At 47.3% G+C, this 19,246-nt stretch overlaps 1 protein-coding gene across 1 annotated transcript in view; it reads left to right on the top strand.

Annotated features, from left to right (window-relative positions):
* Positions 1-19,246, top strand: part of ATP10A (ATPase phospholipid transporting 10A (putative)) — a 292,107-nt gene that overhangs the window by 119,698 nt on the left and 153,163 nt on the right. Inside the window, exon 4 of the mRNA XM_075336608.1 lies at positions 16,813-16,919. Within this exon, the coding sequence (XP_075192723.1) occupies positions 16,813-16,919 (107 nt within the window). The remainder of the gene's footprint in view (positions 1-16,812; positions 16,920-19,246) is intronic.

Below are 19,246 nucleotides of genomic sequence, written 5' to 3'. Positions count from 1 at the left end.
AAAAAAAAAAAGCATCAAAACACATGCAACCTCAGATGTAGCTAAGCTCTGTCTTGATGGCAGCTGTGGGATATATATATAATATATAATATAATATAATATAATATAATATATATATATATATATATATATATATAATATATTATTTATTTATTTATTTTATATATATATATATATATATATATATATATATATATATATATATATATATATATATTTTTTTTTTTATTTAATTTTTTTTACATTTCACAGCTATCATTAACACCTTATATTACCCCGATTGCCACCGTTACAGGGCAATTTGGATGAATCTGTTAAAGTGCCTGATTGACGCACCTAATGGATGCGTCAATTCCAGGGCGGCTGCAGTCTGCTATTTTTAGGCTTAGGTGGGGCCAATAACCATGGGCCTCCCCAGCCTGAGAATACCAGCCCCCAGCTGTTAGCTTTATCTTGGCTGAGTATCTATATTGGGGTGGGTCCGCTCGTTGGTTTTTAAAATTATTTATTTAAATATTTAAAAAAAAACACACTGCATGAGGTTCCTTGTATCTTGATACACAGCCAAGTTATGCACACAGCTAGGGGCTGCAGCCTCCAGCTGTCTGGTGTGTCTGTGCTGAGTATCAAAATACAGGGGACCCTACATCATTTTTCCCAATTATTTATTTTTACACTCGACTACCAATTGCAGACTCTGGCAGTCTGACTGCAACCAATCAGACGCCGTCTCAGTGGGTGGGTGGGGGTAGCAATGAATATGCATGAGTGTTAATGAGCGGACCCGGAAGCAATGTGACAGCCACATGGGAGACTCAGTAACTAGAACTGTCCTGCACTAATCTCCCTAGCCCTTTCTGCCACCATTTTGCAGCACAATGTTCGGTTCCCCATAGACTTATATGGGTTTTGGCGTACGGGAAGATGTTGGAGTTCAAGTCCAGTCCCGAACCAGACTTTTCTTTTAAAAAAAACATCTCCTGCTTCGCTCATCTCTATTAATGATACATTGATGTAATTTTTGTTACTAGTTGATGCAAAAAATGAATAACACCACATCGAAATCTACTGCATCTAGTATTTGGTATGACCTAAATAATTTAAGGAAAATACGAAGGCTTCTCTGCGTGGATTGAACACTTTGGTGACTTATTGCTACATCTACTTTTTTCTGTTGTTCGAGAAAGACCTCTTTATAGCGCCTGGATGCTGCATGTAGGGTGATGCTCAACTTGTCTCTTCAGAATCCTCCATAGGTGTTTGATTGGGTTCATGTCAGGAGACAAACTTGTTCGCTAAATCACTTTCACTCTCTTCTTTAGGCTCTGTTCACACTAGGAAAAGGATTTTTCGCAAGTTTCTTGAGTCTGAAAGATTAGCGCACTTGCATTCAAAACAATGCACCAAAAAACGCTTGTGTTTTTCATGCTTTTTGTCAGCAGGTTGATCCCTGCATTTTTTTACCATTATCTATGGCAAAAAAGGCAGCTACCTGCAGAAAAGACGTGACATGCTCATTCTTTTTTCTCAAGAAATTCTGCAGAAAGAATGTTCTTGAAAAAAAAACCGCAGTGCGCACAGGTATTTTTTTTTCCATATGTTTTGCTGGAGAATGTCTGCAGAAAGGTTACGACTATTTTTTCAAGAATTTTCTGCAGCAAAACGCAAAAAAAGGCGGGTAAAAACGCAGTGTGCGCACAGGGCCTCAGAAATGCAACAGATTTGTGTTTTGGATCATTATTGAAAAAAATGCACTGTGAATTCATGATATCATCAATGTAATATAACTCTAATAAAAGAGTTTATAACCCAAAAATTAATTAAAAATAAGAAATGTTATTGATTATACAAAAATATAAGAAAAAATCTGAAGGCTCCAGTGCAGCTGAGCCTTCATATTTTCTTTTCTTTTTGTTCCACAGCACACCAGGATCAGCCGCAGATCACCATCACTGTCACTGCGCTCACGTGGATAGTAGAGCACACAACAACACAGTAGACACTGTGGGCTCCACAGACATGGCGGCGGTCTCCTCCCAGAACTGTGATCTGGACAGCCCAGGCGGCGTGTCCAGCTCACAGAAAGATGTAGTAGACATTGCAGGAGATGGGGTTGGACTCCGACTACTATCTCTTATGCACAGGGACTGTCGTATTTGAGCTAACTGTCATTGCACACAGCAAATCCAAGATGGCAGCCCCCAGTGTTTTGAGTAAAAATAGGATTACATAAAAACTAAATAAACAATGAATTTAATTTTTTTATTTAAAATAATTGATTCCATAATCATTTATTAATACAAAAATTAAAAACCGCTGCACTTTCTCTTTAAGAATGGCTTGTCCAATTACTGTACTCCTCGTTTTTAAAATGAGTGGCAGCTCTGCTCGCAAGCTTACTATTTGTAGGGAAATAGTGATGACAAAAGTGCATGGTTTATATATGGCCCAGCTATGTTTTAGAATCTAAATATGTATAAATTTATTAGCCAGTCACAGTTATCGTTTAAGAAAAAAAAAAAGTTATATTTTCCACTTTTAAACACTAGGGTGAGCATCTGCTGAAATTTGCCATGAAAATCTAGTGTACCACTAGCTCACATTATGACTGCTGTAAAAATGTGCAGGATGTGATCACTTGTGCCTGATGTCACTCTTCCCCTCCCCTTGTGGTTGTTTGCAAAAGGATAAGGGAGGATGACGTTTAGGACCACAGTGCAGAAACATTTTCTTGGTTACTGCAAAGTGATACCAAAATGTGGACAGTGTCCCTGAGGATGGCTGGCAACACATGGGCTGTATCGCTCGCTGGGATTAGACACACGGGGCAGTCCTAAGTCAGGCCCTGTCCACAGGCTATTTACTTCATGCAGCATTTGCTTGAACCTGTGCCGCCCACAGCCAAGACTCAGTCTTGGGTACAGGATTGAAAAAGACCAAGTAGGTGCTGCTAAGAGCAGTTCTACTATTTCATATGTGAGGCCATCTGGCACGTTTTATAAAAATATTTTAGTGTAGGACTGCCCCAAAGAGATTTGTCGTGACGTGACGGGTTAGCTCAAGAAATTGCAATTTTTTTTCCAAAAATCTCAAATTTTTATAAGTACAGTTTGGAATTTTTAGCGCTGAAGTGCACATTTTGTGCTGGCTCTTTGTTTTTCTTCATATTTACAATTTAGTAAACTTTTTTGTCTTCTATACTTGTATTCCAGTAAATATATTTTATGTTCTATCTAAAAAGCTTGATTATTGCATCATAATATTGATTAAAAGCCTGATGATAACCTTTTTCTACAGTAATTTTATCACAGACAGGAGTCATGTAAGCAGGAGTCATGGAATCGGAATCATGGAAATTGAGGAATCTGAGGCTAAATGTGCGGATTGCTAAAATGAAATGTCATTCTTCCTTTAGCCTGGGGACCGTCCCCGTTGTCGCGGCCAGATTCCTCCACCCTGTGTCCTTGATGGAACAAGCCCACGGATGCCTCCCGCACATCCATGGCACTCTGAAACCCCTTCACTCCACTGTCACCTCCAACAGTCACCTCACACTGACTCATTCTAACTGGTTTTCACACTAACCCTACACTCCCCTCTGGCCAGGCTCCACCCCTCCAGGACAGTGAATTTCTCCATAACCAGGTATACTGGTTGCTGCTTTCGAGCATTAATGCAGTACTTGCCTAAAACCCTGACCCGGTGTGTGCAGGTTTTGTCTGTGAACCGGTATTGACCCCCTCTAGCTTACCCGGGATGGGATACCACACCTCTGGCTGAGGTACTGTACATCTGTGGTGACGGCAGCCGCCCCAGGTCCTTAGGCGATACTCAGAACTGGGCTGTACTAGTCCGGGGATGTCAACAGTGGCGGGGCCAGACTCCGTGACCCTGGCAGTGTTTTTAAATAAAGGAGATGATGATTATATTTACAGTGGAATAAAGTTCGTGATGCCACTTGTGGTTTGGCAGCTATGTGGACTGCCTCTGCGCTGCGGGTTTCCCGGGGCAGGTGGTGATGGCGCAGCTGAGGTATTATGGCTCCCCACAGGTGGAGCGGGACACCGGGACCTTTGGAAAAGTATTGAGATTTCACACACAGGGAGACAGCTTACCATACAAGTCTTGATATCGGTCTCATCAAGGCCACAGATATGCGGCCCCATGTTCAGGCAAACACAGTTTGTAGTGAAAGCAGGACCTTGGATTGCAATAACTGTCACACACACACACACACACACACACACACACACACACACACACACACACACACACACACACCGAGTCTTTCTTTCTGTACCTTTACTGATTTCAGCAGGGTTATCTCAAAAGTGCAGTCCGGGCGGTCAGGTGGCAGTTGGTATTTCCACATCTGTGAGTTATGAGGCCTCGTTATTGCTGTGTGTTTAAGTCCTGGGCTGGGTTTCAAACCTGGCCCTGAACTTTCCTGTATCTCTCACTTGTATAGCAGGCGTAATGAACCGTTCTGGTGGGCACCACTAACTCTGCTGTGGTCCCTGGCTCTGTTGATGGCTGTGCTACAAGTCCTTCTCTGCTGGGAGACTGAAGTTCCGCTCGCCTTCCGGACTTTTCTGCTGGGCCTGACTGAACCCGTGCAAACTCGGACTCCGGTGTCCGGGTTGTTTCTTCTGGGGTGTACTGAACTGGTCTCTTTATTCCTTCTCTGTCTCGCCTTGCCTCCGACCCTCACTCAGGATTCCTCACGCTGCTGAGCTTTTCTCCCTGGTACTGGCCCAACACAGCACCCTTTTCAGGTTACTTCCTTTGTCAGTCCTACACTGGACCCGACCAGTTTCAGCTGCCTCTCTCAGCCCCCAGCATTTTAATTTCTAGGAGACTTCAATTGACATCAGCCAGTACGCTTGACGTCAGTTAAGTAGAGCGCCACCTTCAAGCCTGGGGTGGAAAGTGTTGTATGTGAGTACTCCCAATGTGGAAATCCCTTACTGCACCAACCAGATATTACTGTGGCTACATAACCGAAGGGTGCCACATTGCCCCCTAGTTAATTTCAGTACTCCTGGACTGAGACATCTAATTTTCAAACAATGACTATGACAATTATTACATCAGAGTCTTTAAAAAGAACTAAAAAATTTACAAAAAAACAATAAAACTGATGGAAAGGGAATAATATGAAAGTGCAGTCTCTACGGCGCTAGTCCTTCCACCACAGGCTGTTAAATACTAATTATACCAGTTTTCACCACAACTAGTCCTAATGCAAACAGTTCTTACAGTTTAGTCTCTGTAGGCTCAATACGCTTGATGGTTACTGGGTTTCTTTCCTTTTTAGTTACAATAAAGATTGAAAATACATAAACCCTTACATTTTCCTATTTCTCTATAGCTTCCTATAGGAGTTCTGGTTTCTATCTCCATTCTGTACACCACTATTTACAATCTATTTACATAAGGACACCTTTTTACACTTTTAATTTTTTTACACCCACTCTTTGTACCGTGACGGGGGCTGACCAAAGTTGCTACGACTTGACCTACCTAGTTTAAGTGCCGCAGCTTGTCCTTGCTGTACTCTAGTGTCTGGTGTTATAGGTAGACTGGGTAATTGTCCTCGACTCCTTAGTCTTACTGTAGAATTGTCAGGTTCACCAATTGCAGGCTCCTCTGATTCTGCTACAATAGGTGGTTCTTCTGGAACTTGGACGGGTGCTTCCAGTCTTTCTAGTACTTCTACTGGTTGCGGAAAAGTGATCAATAGCACTACTATGGCTCCATTGTACTGAGGCCAATTCTCAGGAAAGTCTCAAAGTACCGTATGTATCACTTTCTCTTTCTTTTCCTTTAATTGAGGTGTATAAGTAATCTCTTCTTTGGGTTTCAATTGTTCCAGGCACTTCTTTAGATGGTCTCTAGAGACTGTTGCTGATGTTTTTCCTTCATCTTTACTAATCAAGCAAGTAGTTTTATTATTAAAATTAAAGGATAGTACAGTGTAAGGTTCTGCTTCCCATTGGTCATCAAGTTTATGAACTCTCCTCTTTCTTCTGAGAACCATTTTCCCGGGTGTCAAGGGAACAGCTTGTGCATTTTTGTTATCTTTTTCTTGTTTTTCTCTACTCTAATTTAAATTTCTCTCTACACACTCTTGTACTATTTTATATTGTGCTTGGCGATTAGAGTCCCAATCAGCATCTGGTACGTTGGTTACAGGAACTACAATCCCTATTTCCAGATCAACTGGCAATCTTCCAGGTCTTGCTCTCATTAGATATGCTGGTGTACAATTGGTGGAACTTACAGGGATATTATTATACATGTCCACTAAGTCAGGTACCTTTTCCAGCTACAGGTTTCTTTCCTCCAAGGGCAAAGTTTTCAACAGGTCTATGACTATCTGATTCATTTTCTCGCACATGCCGTTGGTTTGTAGATAAGGCGTAGTACTGATTTTCTTGCATTCATATAAATGGCAAAACTCTAGTAACTCTTTAGCTTCAAATGCAGGACCTTTGTCTGTTAACACCCATTCCGGATACCAGTGTTGTCTACAGAAGTAGGCTTGAAAGGTTCTTACTGCAGTTTTTGATTTAAGTCCTTTACTGGGGCTACCACTAGGAACCTGGAATAATGGTCCACCATTGTAAGGGCATACGTATAGCCTGTTCCACTGGGTGTTAATTTTACATGATCCAGGTCTGCGAGTTCTAATGGCTGCTTGGGGATAATTGGTTGCAAGGGTGCTTTTTGGCTGTCACGGTCTTTTTTTCTTAGGTTGCATTGGCCACAGTTTCTACACCAATTCTCCATAGTGATTCTCATACCAACCCAATAGAATCTCTCACGTAACAGTATCTCGAGCTTTTTCCATCCGAAGTATCCTGCTCCATTGTGGTATGCCTCCAACACCATCTGATGAAATCCTCACAGCAAGACAAGAAAAAACATAAATATATCATGTGAGCGTGGCAAAAATCCCTTTTCTCCTATAAAAATCCAACACCATCTGGACATCTCTTTGGTACCACTATCTGCCACACCATCTCGTAGGTTCTAGGATTGATAAAACATCTACACAGCTTACCCTGATAGATAAACAACCTGCTCCTCTCCTTCCACAAGTGTTGCGCCTCAAGTGGAGCATATGGTCGAAGATGAGAGTCTGGTTGGGTTATCAGTTCTTTGACTAAGCTAACAGTCGGGTCACTGTCTTGCGTCTCCTTCCACCCATGGTGTGGTAACGGGTTCAGCATAGTTTCTTGACGTTTGGTACAAGTTTATTGACACTGGGATGCTCTATGGCGGTGAAAGGCTGGTAGCTCTATTTCTTCTAGCTCATCCACGTCTTCTACCACAGCTTATAAATGAGGCATCCTTGACAGTACATCTGCAGTGGCGTTCTTACGACCAGCCTGGTACTTGATGGTAAAGTCATAGTTTGACAACTGAGCCACCCAGCGTTGCTCCAGTGCACCTAACTTTGCGGAATCCAGGTGGGTGAGGGGATTATTATCCTTAAAGACAGTGAACTTCGCAGCCACCAGGTAGTGCTTGAACCGTTCAGTGATAGCCCAGACTAAGGCTAGGAACTCTCGCTTGAACAAGCTGTAGTTTTCTGGGTTCCTCTCGGTAGGACGGAGCTTCCTGCTTGCCTAAGCAGTCTCTCGTTCTTTGCCCTTCTGCACCTGCGATATCACTGCTCCCAATCCCAAGTTGCTGGCATCAGTAGATAACGCGAATGGTAAGTTATCAGGATAGGCCAGGATTTCCTCACCAGTCAGTGCCTACCTCATCTGCTTGAAGGAGTTCACTTCTTTTTCACCCCATTCAAATGGAGGACCAGAGGTCTTGCCCTTCTTTGCCTGGCCTACCAGGAGATCTTGCAAAGGTGCCGCCATCTTCATATAGCCCTTTATGAATCTCCTGTAGTATCCTACCAGCCCCAAGAACTGATGTACCTCTTTGACGGTGGTCGGTCTCGGCCAGTCCTTAATGACGGTGAGCTTGTCTGTCTGGTGCCACTCCTTTTGCGCTGACCACATGCCCAAGATACTGAACCCTTGGCTTCAGCAAATGGCATTTCAATGGCTTTAGCTTCATCCCGAACTTTGACAATGCTTCAAATACCTCAGCTAGATGTGTCAATGTTCTTCATAGGTCTTAGAGTACACTATAACATCATACCGGTATAGTAGTACGGTCTCAAAGTTTCGGTGCACCAGGCAACACTCCATCAGTCTTTGGAACGTTACGGGTGCATTGCAGAGTCTGAATGGCATGCTGTTAAACTTACACATGCCCATTGGTGTTGTGAACGCGGTCTTCTCCCGGTCGTCTTCTGCTCCGGAGACCTGTGTGACTGGGTATACGACAGAGCAGTAAGGGACACCAGACCGATGAACAATCCAAGAAGATTTAATGAGGCAGGGAACATAAAACATCCAATATCCAAATGGTACTTTAGAGTCCACAATGAGTCCACACAAGGAAAACAGCTCCTGGGCGCCACACAGCAATCCAATGCCAAGGAAAATGCAACAACAGTCCTTTGATGTGTTCCTTAAATCCAATAGCGTGGCGGAGACAACACAATCCCAAATAGCAGCTGATCTTCAATGTCCCATAGTCCATACAAAGGCACAAGGACCTGCCTTCAGCACAGATCCTCGCCTTTCTCCAGCCGAGATCCAACTAAGTAACCTAACATGGGTCTCATTGTTCTTCTCTCCTGGGATCAGCCCCTAAGGTGGGCCCAACTCCGCCCGGACATTTGATGGCATTTGATACACGAATGGACTTTAGACTCCTGGCTCTTTCTTGTTTACCAAGTTGCTGACTGGAGAAGTCCCATGCTGAGAAGAACAAACCATCCCCCACCAGTAATACATACAGGACAGTCAAGGAGAGACGGTCTCTTAAGGCCCCTTTACACACTGAGACTTTCTAGCGATCCCAACCTGGCCGGGATCGCTACAAAGTCTCTGGTGAGCTGTCAAACAGGCAGACCTGGCCAACGACGCAACAGCGATCCGGACCTGCAGAACGACCTAGCTAGTCATTGGGGACGTTGTCAGGCCTAAAACACACATCCGTGAAAACCGTGAAAACTGTCGGCAGATAGCAGACAGAGTAGCGCGATGAGAATGAACTCGGGTGAACTTCACCCGACTTCATTGTCATGCCGCGGCTTTGTGTGCCGTGTACTGATTAGCGGTCACCTGATTAGCGCTCTGTTCCTCTCTCGCGCGCTCTGTTCCTCTCTCGCGCGCTCTGTTCCTCTCTCGCGCGCTCTGTTCCTCTCTCGCGCGCTCTGTTCCTCTCTCGCGCGCTCTGTTCCTCTCTCGCGCGCTCTGTTCCTCTCTCTCGTGAGAGAACAGCTCGGTAGTCTGACACAAGTACAATGTCAGGCTGCCAAACACTGTTCAACACCCAGATGCGCTGCTCATTGTTAGCCACATCTCACCTCCTGTTACTGCTTACAGCAGGGGCAGGGAACCTTTTAACTGCCAAGGGCCATTTGACAATTTTTACCAGCCCTGCTATATTTGTTCAAACAATTAATTAACTCACCCTTACTGTGGTAGCTGCAGCTGCTTCTCTTTGGTGTGGCTGTGATGTTTGATGATACAAATCATGTTGTTTCTGAAAACTACTTTTCCAGGTTTGTCTCAGTCTGTAGCGCAGTCAACTCTTTGTGTATACATCACAGGAGACGCTGGGGGCATATACATCACATAGGAGACTCTGGGGCTGACGTGAACACATCAGATAGGAGACGCTGGGACTGCTGTATATACATCACAGGAGACACTGGGGGCATATATATGCCCCCTCTGATGTAAATGCCCCCAGCCTCTCCTGTAATGTAAATGCCCCCAGCCCCTTCTGTGTTAGGAATGTCCCCAGCATATCCTGTGATGTGTATGCCCGCAGCACTTCCTATGATGTATATTCCCCCAGCATCTCCAATGTGATGTATAAGTCACAGGAGACGCTGGGGCATACACATCACAGGAGATGCAGGAGGCAAACACAACACAAGAGGGGTTGGGGGGCATACACCTCACAGGAGATGCTGCGGGCATACACAATGCAAGAGGTGCTGGGGGGCATACACAACTCATGAGGGGCTGGGGGGCATACACAACTCATGAGGGGCTGGGGGGCATACACAACTCATGAGGGGCTGGGGGGCATACACAACACGAGGGGCTGGGGGGGCGTACACAACGCAAGAGGGGCTGGGGGGCGTACACAACGCAAGAGGGGCTGGGGGGCGTACACAACGCAAGAGGGGCTGGGGGGCGTACACAACGCAAGAGGGGCTGGGGGGCGTAAACAATGCAAGAGGGGCTGGGGAGCGTAAACAACGTAAGAGGGGCTAGGGAGGCATACACAATGCATGACAGGCTGGGGGGGGCATACACAACGCAAGAGGAGCTGGTAGCACAGACATCACAATAGGGGCTGGGGGCACAGACATCACAATAGGGGCTGGGGGCACAGACATCACAATAGGGGCTGGGGGCACAGACATCACAAGAGGGGCTTGGGGCACAGACATCACTGAAGGGCACAGACAACACGAGGGGCTGGGTGTGCATACACAACACGAGGGGTTGGGGGCACAGACATCACAAGGGGGCCGGGGCACAGACATCACTGGAGGGGCACAGACATCACTGGAGGGGCACAGACATCACTGGAGGGGCACAGACATCACTGGAGGGGCAGAGACATCACTGGAGGGGCAGAGACATCACTGGAGGGGCAGAGACATCACTGGAGGGGCAGAGACATCACTGGAGGGGCAGAGACATCACTGGGGGGGCAGAGACATCACTGGGGGGGCAGAGACATCACTGGGGGGGCAGAGACATCACTGGAGGGGTTGGGGGCGCACACATCGCAAGCGGGGCTGGGGGCACACATACTACAAGAGGGGCTGGGGGCACAGACATCAATGGGTGCACTTTCAGAGCACAGGCATAACTGGGGGAACACAACACTAGGGGTGATACACATCACTGGGACGGCGCACAGCGGCGTGAGTGCAGGCGCCGGGCACACAGCGGCGTGAGTGCAGGCGCCGGGCACATCGCTCCGGAAAGCAGAGGGGTGGGCACACACACCGCTGAGCACGCGGACACTAGATAGCGGCGCATGTGGTGATTTAAAGGGCCAGCAGCCTACAAGATATCAGCAGCAGATCCATCACTGCAGCCCTCGGGAATCTGCCCGGGGGCCTCATAAAAGGTTATCCCACCCCTGGCTTACAGCAACAGGCAAATTGTAGCTCACAGAACAACTTTGGACTTCAACAAAATTGCACTTGGTCCCCCCCGAAGCTATGATCTGGAGGCAAGCCAAGGTCTCATTAGAAGAAGTCCTAGTGTAGGAGATTGTTTTGAATACAAACCACAGTCTCCTATGCCATGGGGCTGCCGTATTTGTAAGAGAGGCAGTATCTTCCCTCCTGCACATATCCAAGTGTTCTCCGCAGGGGAATGCAGAGGTTTGTGTCCACGGTCAGGGTTCTGGGCACTTCGGACTTTCTCTGTGTTCTCCCCGCTGAGAACACTCACGTCTCCGCAAGTATAAATTGACATGCTGCAGATCGGAAAGCCGAAAAAGCTGCGGAAAAAGAAGCACAGTGGGCAGGGGATTTTTATAAATCCCATCCCCTGACCATTTATTGTACAACGCAGCAAAAACACAGCGTCCAAAACGCTGAGGACACGGATCGTGGGAACGTACCCTAAGGGGCACTTTGCACACAACGACATCGCAAGCCGATGCTTGCGATGCCGAGCACGATAGTCCCCGCCCCCGTCGCAGCTGCGATATCATGGTGATAGCTGGCGTAGCGAACATTATTGCTACGGCAGCTTCACATGGACTCACCTGCCTTGCGACGGCGATCTGGCCGGCGACCCGCCTCCTTATTAAGGGGGCGGGTCGTGCGGCGTCATAGCGACGTCACACGGCAGGCGGCCAATAGAAGCGGAGGGGCGGAGATGAGCGGGAAGTAAACATCCCGCCCACCTCTGTCCTTCCGCATAGCCGGCATGAGCTGCAGGACACAGGTAGGAGATGTTCCTCGCTCCTGCGGCTTCATACACAGCGATGTGTGCTGCCGCAGGAATGAGGAACAACATCGTACCTGTCGCAGTCGCGTAATTATGGAATTCCCAGACACTACACCGATGATACGGTTACGACGATTTTGCACTCGTTAATCGTATCATCTAGGATTTACACACTACGATGTCGAGTGCAACGCCGGATGTGCGTCACTTTCGACATGACCCCTCCGACATCGCACCTGCGATGTCGTAGTGTGCAAAGTGCCCCTTAGAGGCAGCAAAAGACTTAATACTGGGCTGTAGATTCACCTTCCAGCAGGAAAACGACCCTAATCATACTGCTATAGCTACAATGGATGTTCATGTGTATGAATGGTTCAGTCACAGTCCAGACCTGAATCTGTGGCATGCAGGGCCGGACTGGGACTGAAATTCAGCCCTGGAACTCAAACCAAAGCAGCCCACATGCAAAAATCGGGCCGCTCACCGGACCCCGCCGCTATAGTGGCGGCCGGCGGGTGGCGGCAGCCACAAAATAATTTTAAACAGCAGGCAGTGCGGGCAGGGCCGGCTCCAGGTTTTTGTGGGCCCCGGGCGGAAGAGTCCCAGTGGGCCCCATCCACACGCAGACACACACATACGTACACATACCGTGTTTCCCCGAAAGTAAGACAGTGTCTTACATTCTTTTTACTCCCAAAAGTGCCACTATGTCTTACTTTCGGGGTATGTCTTATATTGGAAAAAAATCCACAGCAATCGCAGCAAGTCTCTATGCAATGTACCGTATGGGGACTTGCCGCGATTGTGCCCTAAGTGTACCGCAAGTTAAGGAAACTTAACCACCAGCGGCTGCACATGAGGGCACTGAGGCTGTGTGATTTTGTATGTTGTCCATGGTCCTGATGGACCACGGACAACATTACTGCAACATTTCAACATTCGGTAGCCGAGCGTTCAGCTGAGCGCCCGACCGCCGGCATGTGTCAGCTCTCAGCTGAGCGCTCAGCCGCCGGCATGTCAGGGCGCTCAGCTGAGCGCCGACCGCCGGCATGTGTCAGCTCTCAGCTGAGCGCTAAGCCGCCGGCATGTCAGGGCGCTCAGCTGAGCGCTTTGCCGCCGGCATTTCAGGGCTCTCAGCTGAGAGCTGTCACATGCCGGCGGCATGTCAGGGCGCTCAGCTGAGCGCTCGGCCGCCGGCATGTTAGGGCGCTCAGCTGAGCGCTTTGCCGCCGGCATATCAGGGCTCTCAGCTGAGAGCTGTCACATGCCGGCAGCATGTCAGGGCGCTCAGCTGAGCGCTTTGCCGCCGGCATGTCAGGGCTCTCAGCTGAGAGCTGTCACATGCCGGCAGCATGTCAGGGCGCTCAGCTGAGCGCTTTGCCGCCGGCATGTCAGGGCTCTCAGCTGAGAGCTGTCACATGCCGGCGGCAAGTCAGGGCGCTCAGCTGAGCGCTCGGCCGCCGACATGTCAGGGCGCTCAGCTGAGCGCTTTGCCGCCGGCATGTCAGGGCGCTCAGCTGAGAGCTTTGCCGCCGGCATGTCAGGGCGCTCAGCTGAAAGCTGTCACATGCCTGCGGCATGTCAGGGCTCTCAGCTGAGCGCTCGGCCGCTATAACTGTACTGTAAAGAAGAAAAAAAAATAAATAAATTTTTACTACGTCTTACTTTCGGGGTACGTCTTACATTAGCCGACCCCCCCAAAACCCCCACTACGTCTTACTATCAGGGGTGTCTTACTATCGGGGAAACACGGTATATATACATATTTAAAGACAAACTCACAAAAATACATATAGAACTGACACATCTATACAGTCATATACACTGACATACATAGATACACATCATACATGCATACAGACACACACAGCTCTGCTGCATACATACACACATAGCTCTGCTGCATACATACACACATAGCTATGCTACATACATACACACATAGCTCTGCTACATACATAGCTCTGCTACATACATACACACAGCTCTGCTACATACATACACACATAGCTCTGCTACATACATAGCTCTGCTACATACATACACACATACACACATAGCTCTGCTGCATACATACACACATAACTCTGATACATACATACACACATAGCTCTGCTACATACATAGCTCTGCTACATACATAGCTCTGCTACATACATACACACATAGCTCTGCTACATACATACACACATAGCTCTGCTACATACATAAATCTGCTACATACATACACATAGCTCTGCTACATACATACACACATAGCTCTGCTACATACATACACACATAGCTCTGCTACATACACGCATAGCTCTGCTACATACACGCATAGCTCTGCTACATACATACACGCATAGCTCTGCTACATACATGCACACATAGCTCTGCTACATACATACACACATAGCTCTGCTACATACAGACGCACACGTGGCTCTGAGGGGCCCACACACGCGGCTCTGGGGGGCCCACACACAGCTCCAGGGGCCAGCACATACAACACCGGGGGGGGGGGGGGGAACGGGGATGGCACATACCGCTCAGGTCACGGTGGAGAGGGGGCCCACACAGCGCTGGGGGTCGCTGGCTGGCACTGCAACTCCTTCATCTGTGGGACTGAGCAGGCCGGTTGGTAGCTCCGCCCACAGGTGAAGTTCAAACCAGGAAGTCTGCGCGCCTTAAAGGGACGGCGCTGCAGATTCCTGGCGAGGACTGCGGACCCCCGGAACTCGGCCCGGGGGCAGCAGAACTAAGGCGAGGGGGCCCCGGCCAAGGGGCACCAGAACTGATGAGGCCGAGTGGGCCCCCCCGGCTCTCCAGGGCCCCGGCATTTGCCCAGGTATGCCGCGTGCACTGCTGACGCCGGCCACCGGCCAGCCCACCGGGAGAAGTCCCGCCCCTCCCGCCTGTCAGTCCGGGCCTGTTGGCATGACTTGACAATTGCTGTTGACAGACGCCTCCATCCAATCTCACTAAGAGCTATTTTGCAAAGAAGAATGGACAAAAAATTACGCCGCTAGATGTACAAAGCTAGTAGAGACCTCCCCCAAAGACTAGCAGCAATAATTGCAGTAAAAAGTGTTCCCACAAAGTATTGAATAAGGGGGGCTGAATACAAATGCATGTCAGTTTACAGGTTTATATTTTTAAAATATATAGAGATTTTTATTTAATGTACTTTTTTTAAGTTGCAAAGGTGGGGTTGATTTGAGGTTTATGTGCATTTATTTATTTATTTATTTATTTATATATATATATATAAAATATTTTTACATTACTGAAAAATCAGTAGTCTGCCGGGTATGGTGTGTGTGGGCTAGGCTGCTGAGCTCGCTCCCGACGAGCGCCATTAGAGAAGGATTTTACCAAGTGTGTATCTTATCCCTAATTCACTGTATAGGTGCAATCTTGCTAATTACTGGGTCTCTGGCTCCTGAACCCCACCAGTCCCATGAACGGTGCTCCACAGTTGGAAGTGTCTAGCTGTAGTGATGTTCAAGCACGCTCATCTCTGGTTCATTTATTGCCTGTAGGGATGGCTGGAGATGGCTAAGCGCTGTACTCTGAATGAGTGGGACGGCCCGTTGGTTGAACTCCCAGTGATCAATACGTTCTCTTCTATCTCTTTGGATAGAGGACAACTTACAAGTTTAGTAAAACAAACAACTTGAAAACCAGAACGGAGCATATGGAGTTGGTAGTCTCTAGTCTGTGTTGTGAATGCTGTAAAGAAAAGAATCTAATAATAGTTGCCATCAGAGTGAGCTGCAGGCAAGGCTAGATTAAGCTTTTTTTTCCTAAGTAAGTTATGGCTGCATACTTAAAAGCAGAGGCATAATACCACAAGAAAGGCTGAGCTTACATATTGTAGTTAGAAGACGAGAGATGGCCAGGAAATGGAACCGGGTGAGATGTTAAGCAAAAGGGTCACTTATACAGGTAGTAGGGTGAAAACATTAGTATCCTGTACGATTACTTCAATCACTCGGTCAAAGGATGAAATTAAACAGTATTAAGTATGGACAGGAAGAGAATAAATGCTACTGGGAGATAATTTCCTGCTAGAGGTTGTCAATTTTCCCTTTCAAATAAATAGCCAAGCTTTCAGCACTGAGATCACTGATTAAAGCACTTTGGGACTGATCAAGGAATAAAGTAATTTGAGACTTATAGTGAGATCATTTATTTGTGTGTGTGTGTGTGTGTGTGTGTGTGTGTGTGTGTGTGTGTGTGTGTGTGTGTGATATTGGGCAACTAGAATAATAGGAGTGGGAAGAAATCGGTGTCAACAGTGGCTGTACAGTATACATCACTTAATCGGTGTCAATGCTGGATGGATTTGTGTGGTGGTAATATGTAGTAATTCCTGAGAAGGATGAGCATTCTCATTCATAAAGGAGCAAAGGTTCTGGTCAGAGAGTGGGAGAGGGAAGCTATGACCAGACCAAGTGCCTCTCTGGGAGAGGAGCAGAGCTGCAGGGTATGTTACATACAGCACTCTCGATCCATACCCACTATGGTCCCAATACCTTTTGGAGTGTAGGATGTAACAAACACTAACTCACAATGACCACTCACACTGCAACTCCATTCCTCCTCCCGCATTGCTGCAAGGACAACCCATTTACTTAAATTGTACTATTTTTCTGTGAATTTGTTAACTGAAATTTAATTACAAAGTGTATAGCGGATAGGCATAAGTGCTATTTTGATTATCATATGCAAACTTTTTTATTTTTTGTTGCAGGATTCATAAAAATGGAAAAAAATCAGGTCTTTACAAAGAAAATCTCCTGTTACGAGGATGTACTCTTAGAAATACTGAAGTTGTCTCTGGGATAGTTGTTTATGCAGGTACTGATGTCTTCCAACATTGTCACTGACTGACTTAGTTTTATTCATTTTTACATCTGCTTCTTCTGAGATTTTCGGTCCAGTCGGCGGTCCTATCAGTGACTGATAGATATCTCTGTATGCACACTTATCCACGGAAGGCTGTCAATCACTGATAGAACCACTCATTGGACCAAAAATCCTAAAAGGAGCAGAGGTTCAAATGAATAAAGCAAGGGTTCTACTAATCTTTTCTCCTAATACTATACAGTGTGTCCACCCATGTCCTGTCCTGTCCTGTCCACCGCCATTAACTAGAGAATGGCGGCAGCTATAGGCATAGAAGTGGTGTCTAGGTATAGTAAAGTATCCATGCGCTACGCAATGAAACCACCTATAGCGCCACCTGGTGGAAAACAACGGAGTTAGCATTATTATCTCGAAAACTGAACGAGATAGAGGAAAAAAAGTGAATTAAAAAATTGTAGGGCATCATCAATTCAATACGAATTGACACCTTGCATACAGAAATGCTATAATATGAAACCCATGACCCCCCCCCCCCCCCAAAAAACATTGAATGCTGGAAAAACATTGAATGCTGGTCACACATATGGTGCTCATTTAACTTTGATGCCCAAAGTGGGCCCCGTCAGCTGCAATGCACATCTGGACTCTTGACAGCAGACTGTATCTTGCTGCACGTTGTGCAATATGGTAGGTGACACGTTTGCACAAGCATCTGTGATATGTCATTGTAGGTCCTGCAATGTTGGTGGAGGGGTCGCATACACCTGCTGTTTGATGTGAGCTCACAGAAAGAAGTCCAATGGGGTCAGGTCAGGTGAGCGTGGAGGCCACTCCATACAGCCACCATACCCAATGACTTGTAGGAATGTCTCCATAAGGTATCGCTTAACGTCCGCAGCCTTGTGAGTTTTACACGTTCTAATCATAGCATTTCTGTATGCAAGGTGTCGATTCGTATTGAATTGATGATGCCCTACAACTTTGTAATTCACTTTTTTCGTTCCGTTTTCGAGATAAAAATGCTAACTCCGTTGTTTTCCATCAGATGGTGCTATAGGTGGTTTCATTGCGTAGCGCATGGATACTTTACTATACCTAGACATCACTTCTATGCCTATAGCTGCCGCCGTTCTCAAGTTAATGGCGGTGGACAGGATATGGTTGGACACACTGTATATTAATCTACTCTCCTCCCCCTGCTCTATAGTATGGTGCCTGCAGATTGGACAACAATTGTCTTAGGGTACCTTCACACTTAGCGATGCAGAAGCGATCCGACCAGCGATCTGACCTGGTCAGGATCGCTGCTGCATCGCTACATGGTCGCTGGTGAGCTGTCAAACAGGCAGATCTCACCAGCGACCAGTGAACAGCCCCCAGCCAGCAGCGACGTGCAAGCGACGCTGCGCTTGCACGGAGCTGCCGTCTGGAAGCTGCGGAGACTGGTAACTAAGGTAAACATCGGGTATGGTTACCCGATGTTTACATTAGTTACCAGCGCACAGCTGTGTGTGCAGGGAGCAGGGAGCCGCGCACACTGAGCGCTGGCTCCTTGCTCTCCTACCATAGCTACAGTACACATCGGGTTAATTAACCCGATGTGTAATGCAGCTACATGTGCAGAGAGCAGGGAGCCGCGCACACTGCTTAGCGCTGGCTCCTTGCTCTCCTAGCTGCTGTACACATCGGGTTAATTAACCCGATGTGTACAGCAGCTACATGTGCAGAGAGCCGGAGCCGGCAGCACAGGCAGCGTGAGAGCTGCAGAGGCTGGTAACTAAGGTAAATATCGGGTAACCACCTTGGTTACCCGATGTTTATCTTGGATACAGCTTACCTCAGCTGTCAGACGCCGGCTCCTGCTCCCTGCTCGCTTCATTTGTCGCTCTCTTGCTGTCACACACAGCGATCTGTGTGTCACAGCAGGAGAGCGGCTTTGAAGAAAACGAACCAGGGCTGTGTGTAACGAGCAGCGATCTCGCAGCAGGGGCCAGATCGCTGCTCATTGTCACACACAGCGAGATCGCTAATGAGGTCACTGCTGCGTCACAAAAAGCGTGACTCAGCAGCGATCTCGGCAGCGAGCTCGCTGTGTGTGAAGCACCCCTTAGTGACAGAATCCCTATAATAAGGAGAGAGGGAGCCATTGTCACATCTTGTACAAGGTCTTATCTCGGATGTGAACAAAGGATTTTTGCAGAAATCCATTAAACCTGATGTCTTTTTGGAGCCAGAGTTGGCGTGCCCCTATGCACATAAGATACTTTAGCTGCCTTTGCTTCTGTGATTGTGAGTGCCTTTCCTAGCACGACTCTGGT

Source organism: Anomaloglossus baeobatrachus, chromosome 2 (assembly GCF_048569485.1).
Source record: "Anomaloglossus baeobatrachus isolate aAnoBae1 chromosome 2, aAnoBae1.hap1, whole genome shotgun sequence".
In the NCBI taxonomy this organism is placed as follows: domain Eukaryota; kingdom Metazoa; phylum Chordata; class Amphibia; order Anura; family Aromobatidae; genus Anomaloglossus; species Anomaloglossus baeobatrachus.
The sequence above is the reverse complement of the archived record's forward strand: the minus strand, read 5'-3'. Positions and strand labels throughout refer to the sequence as shown.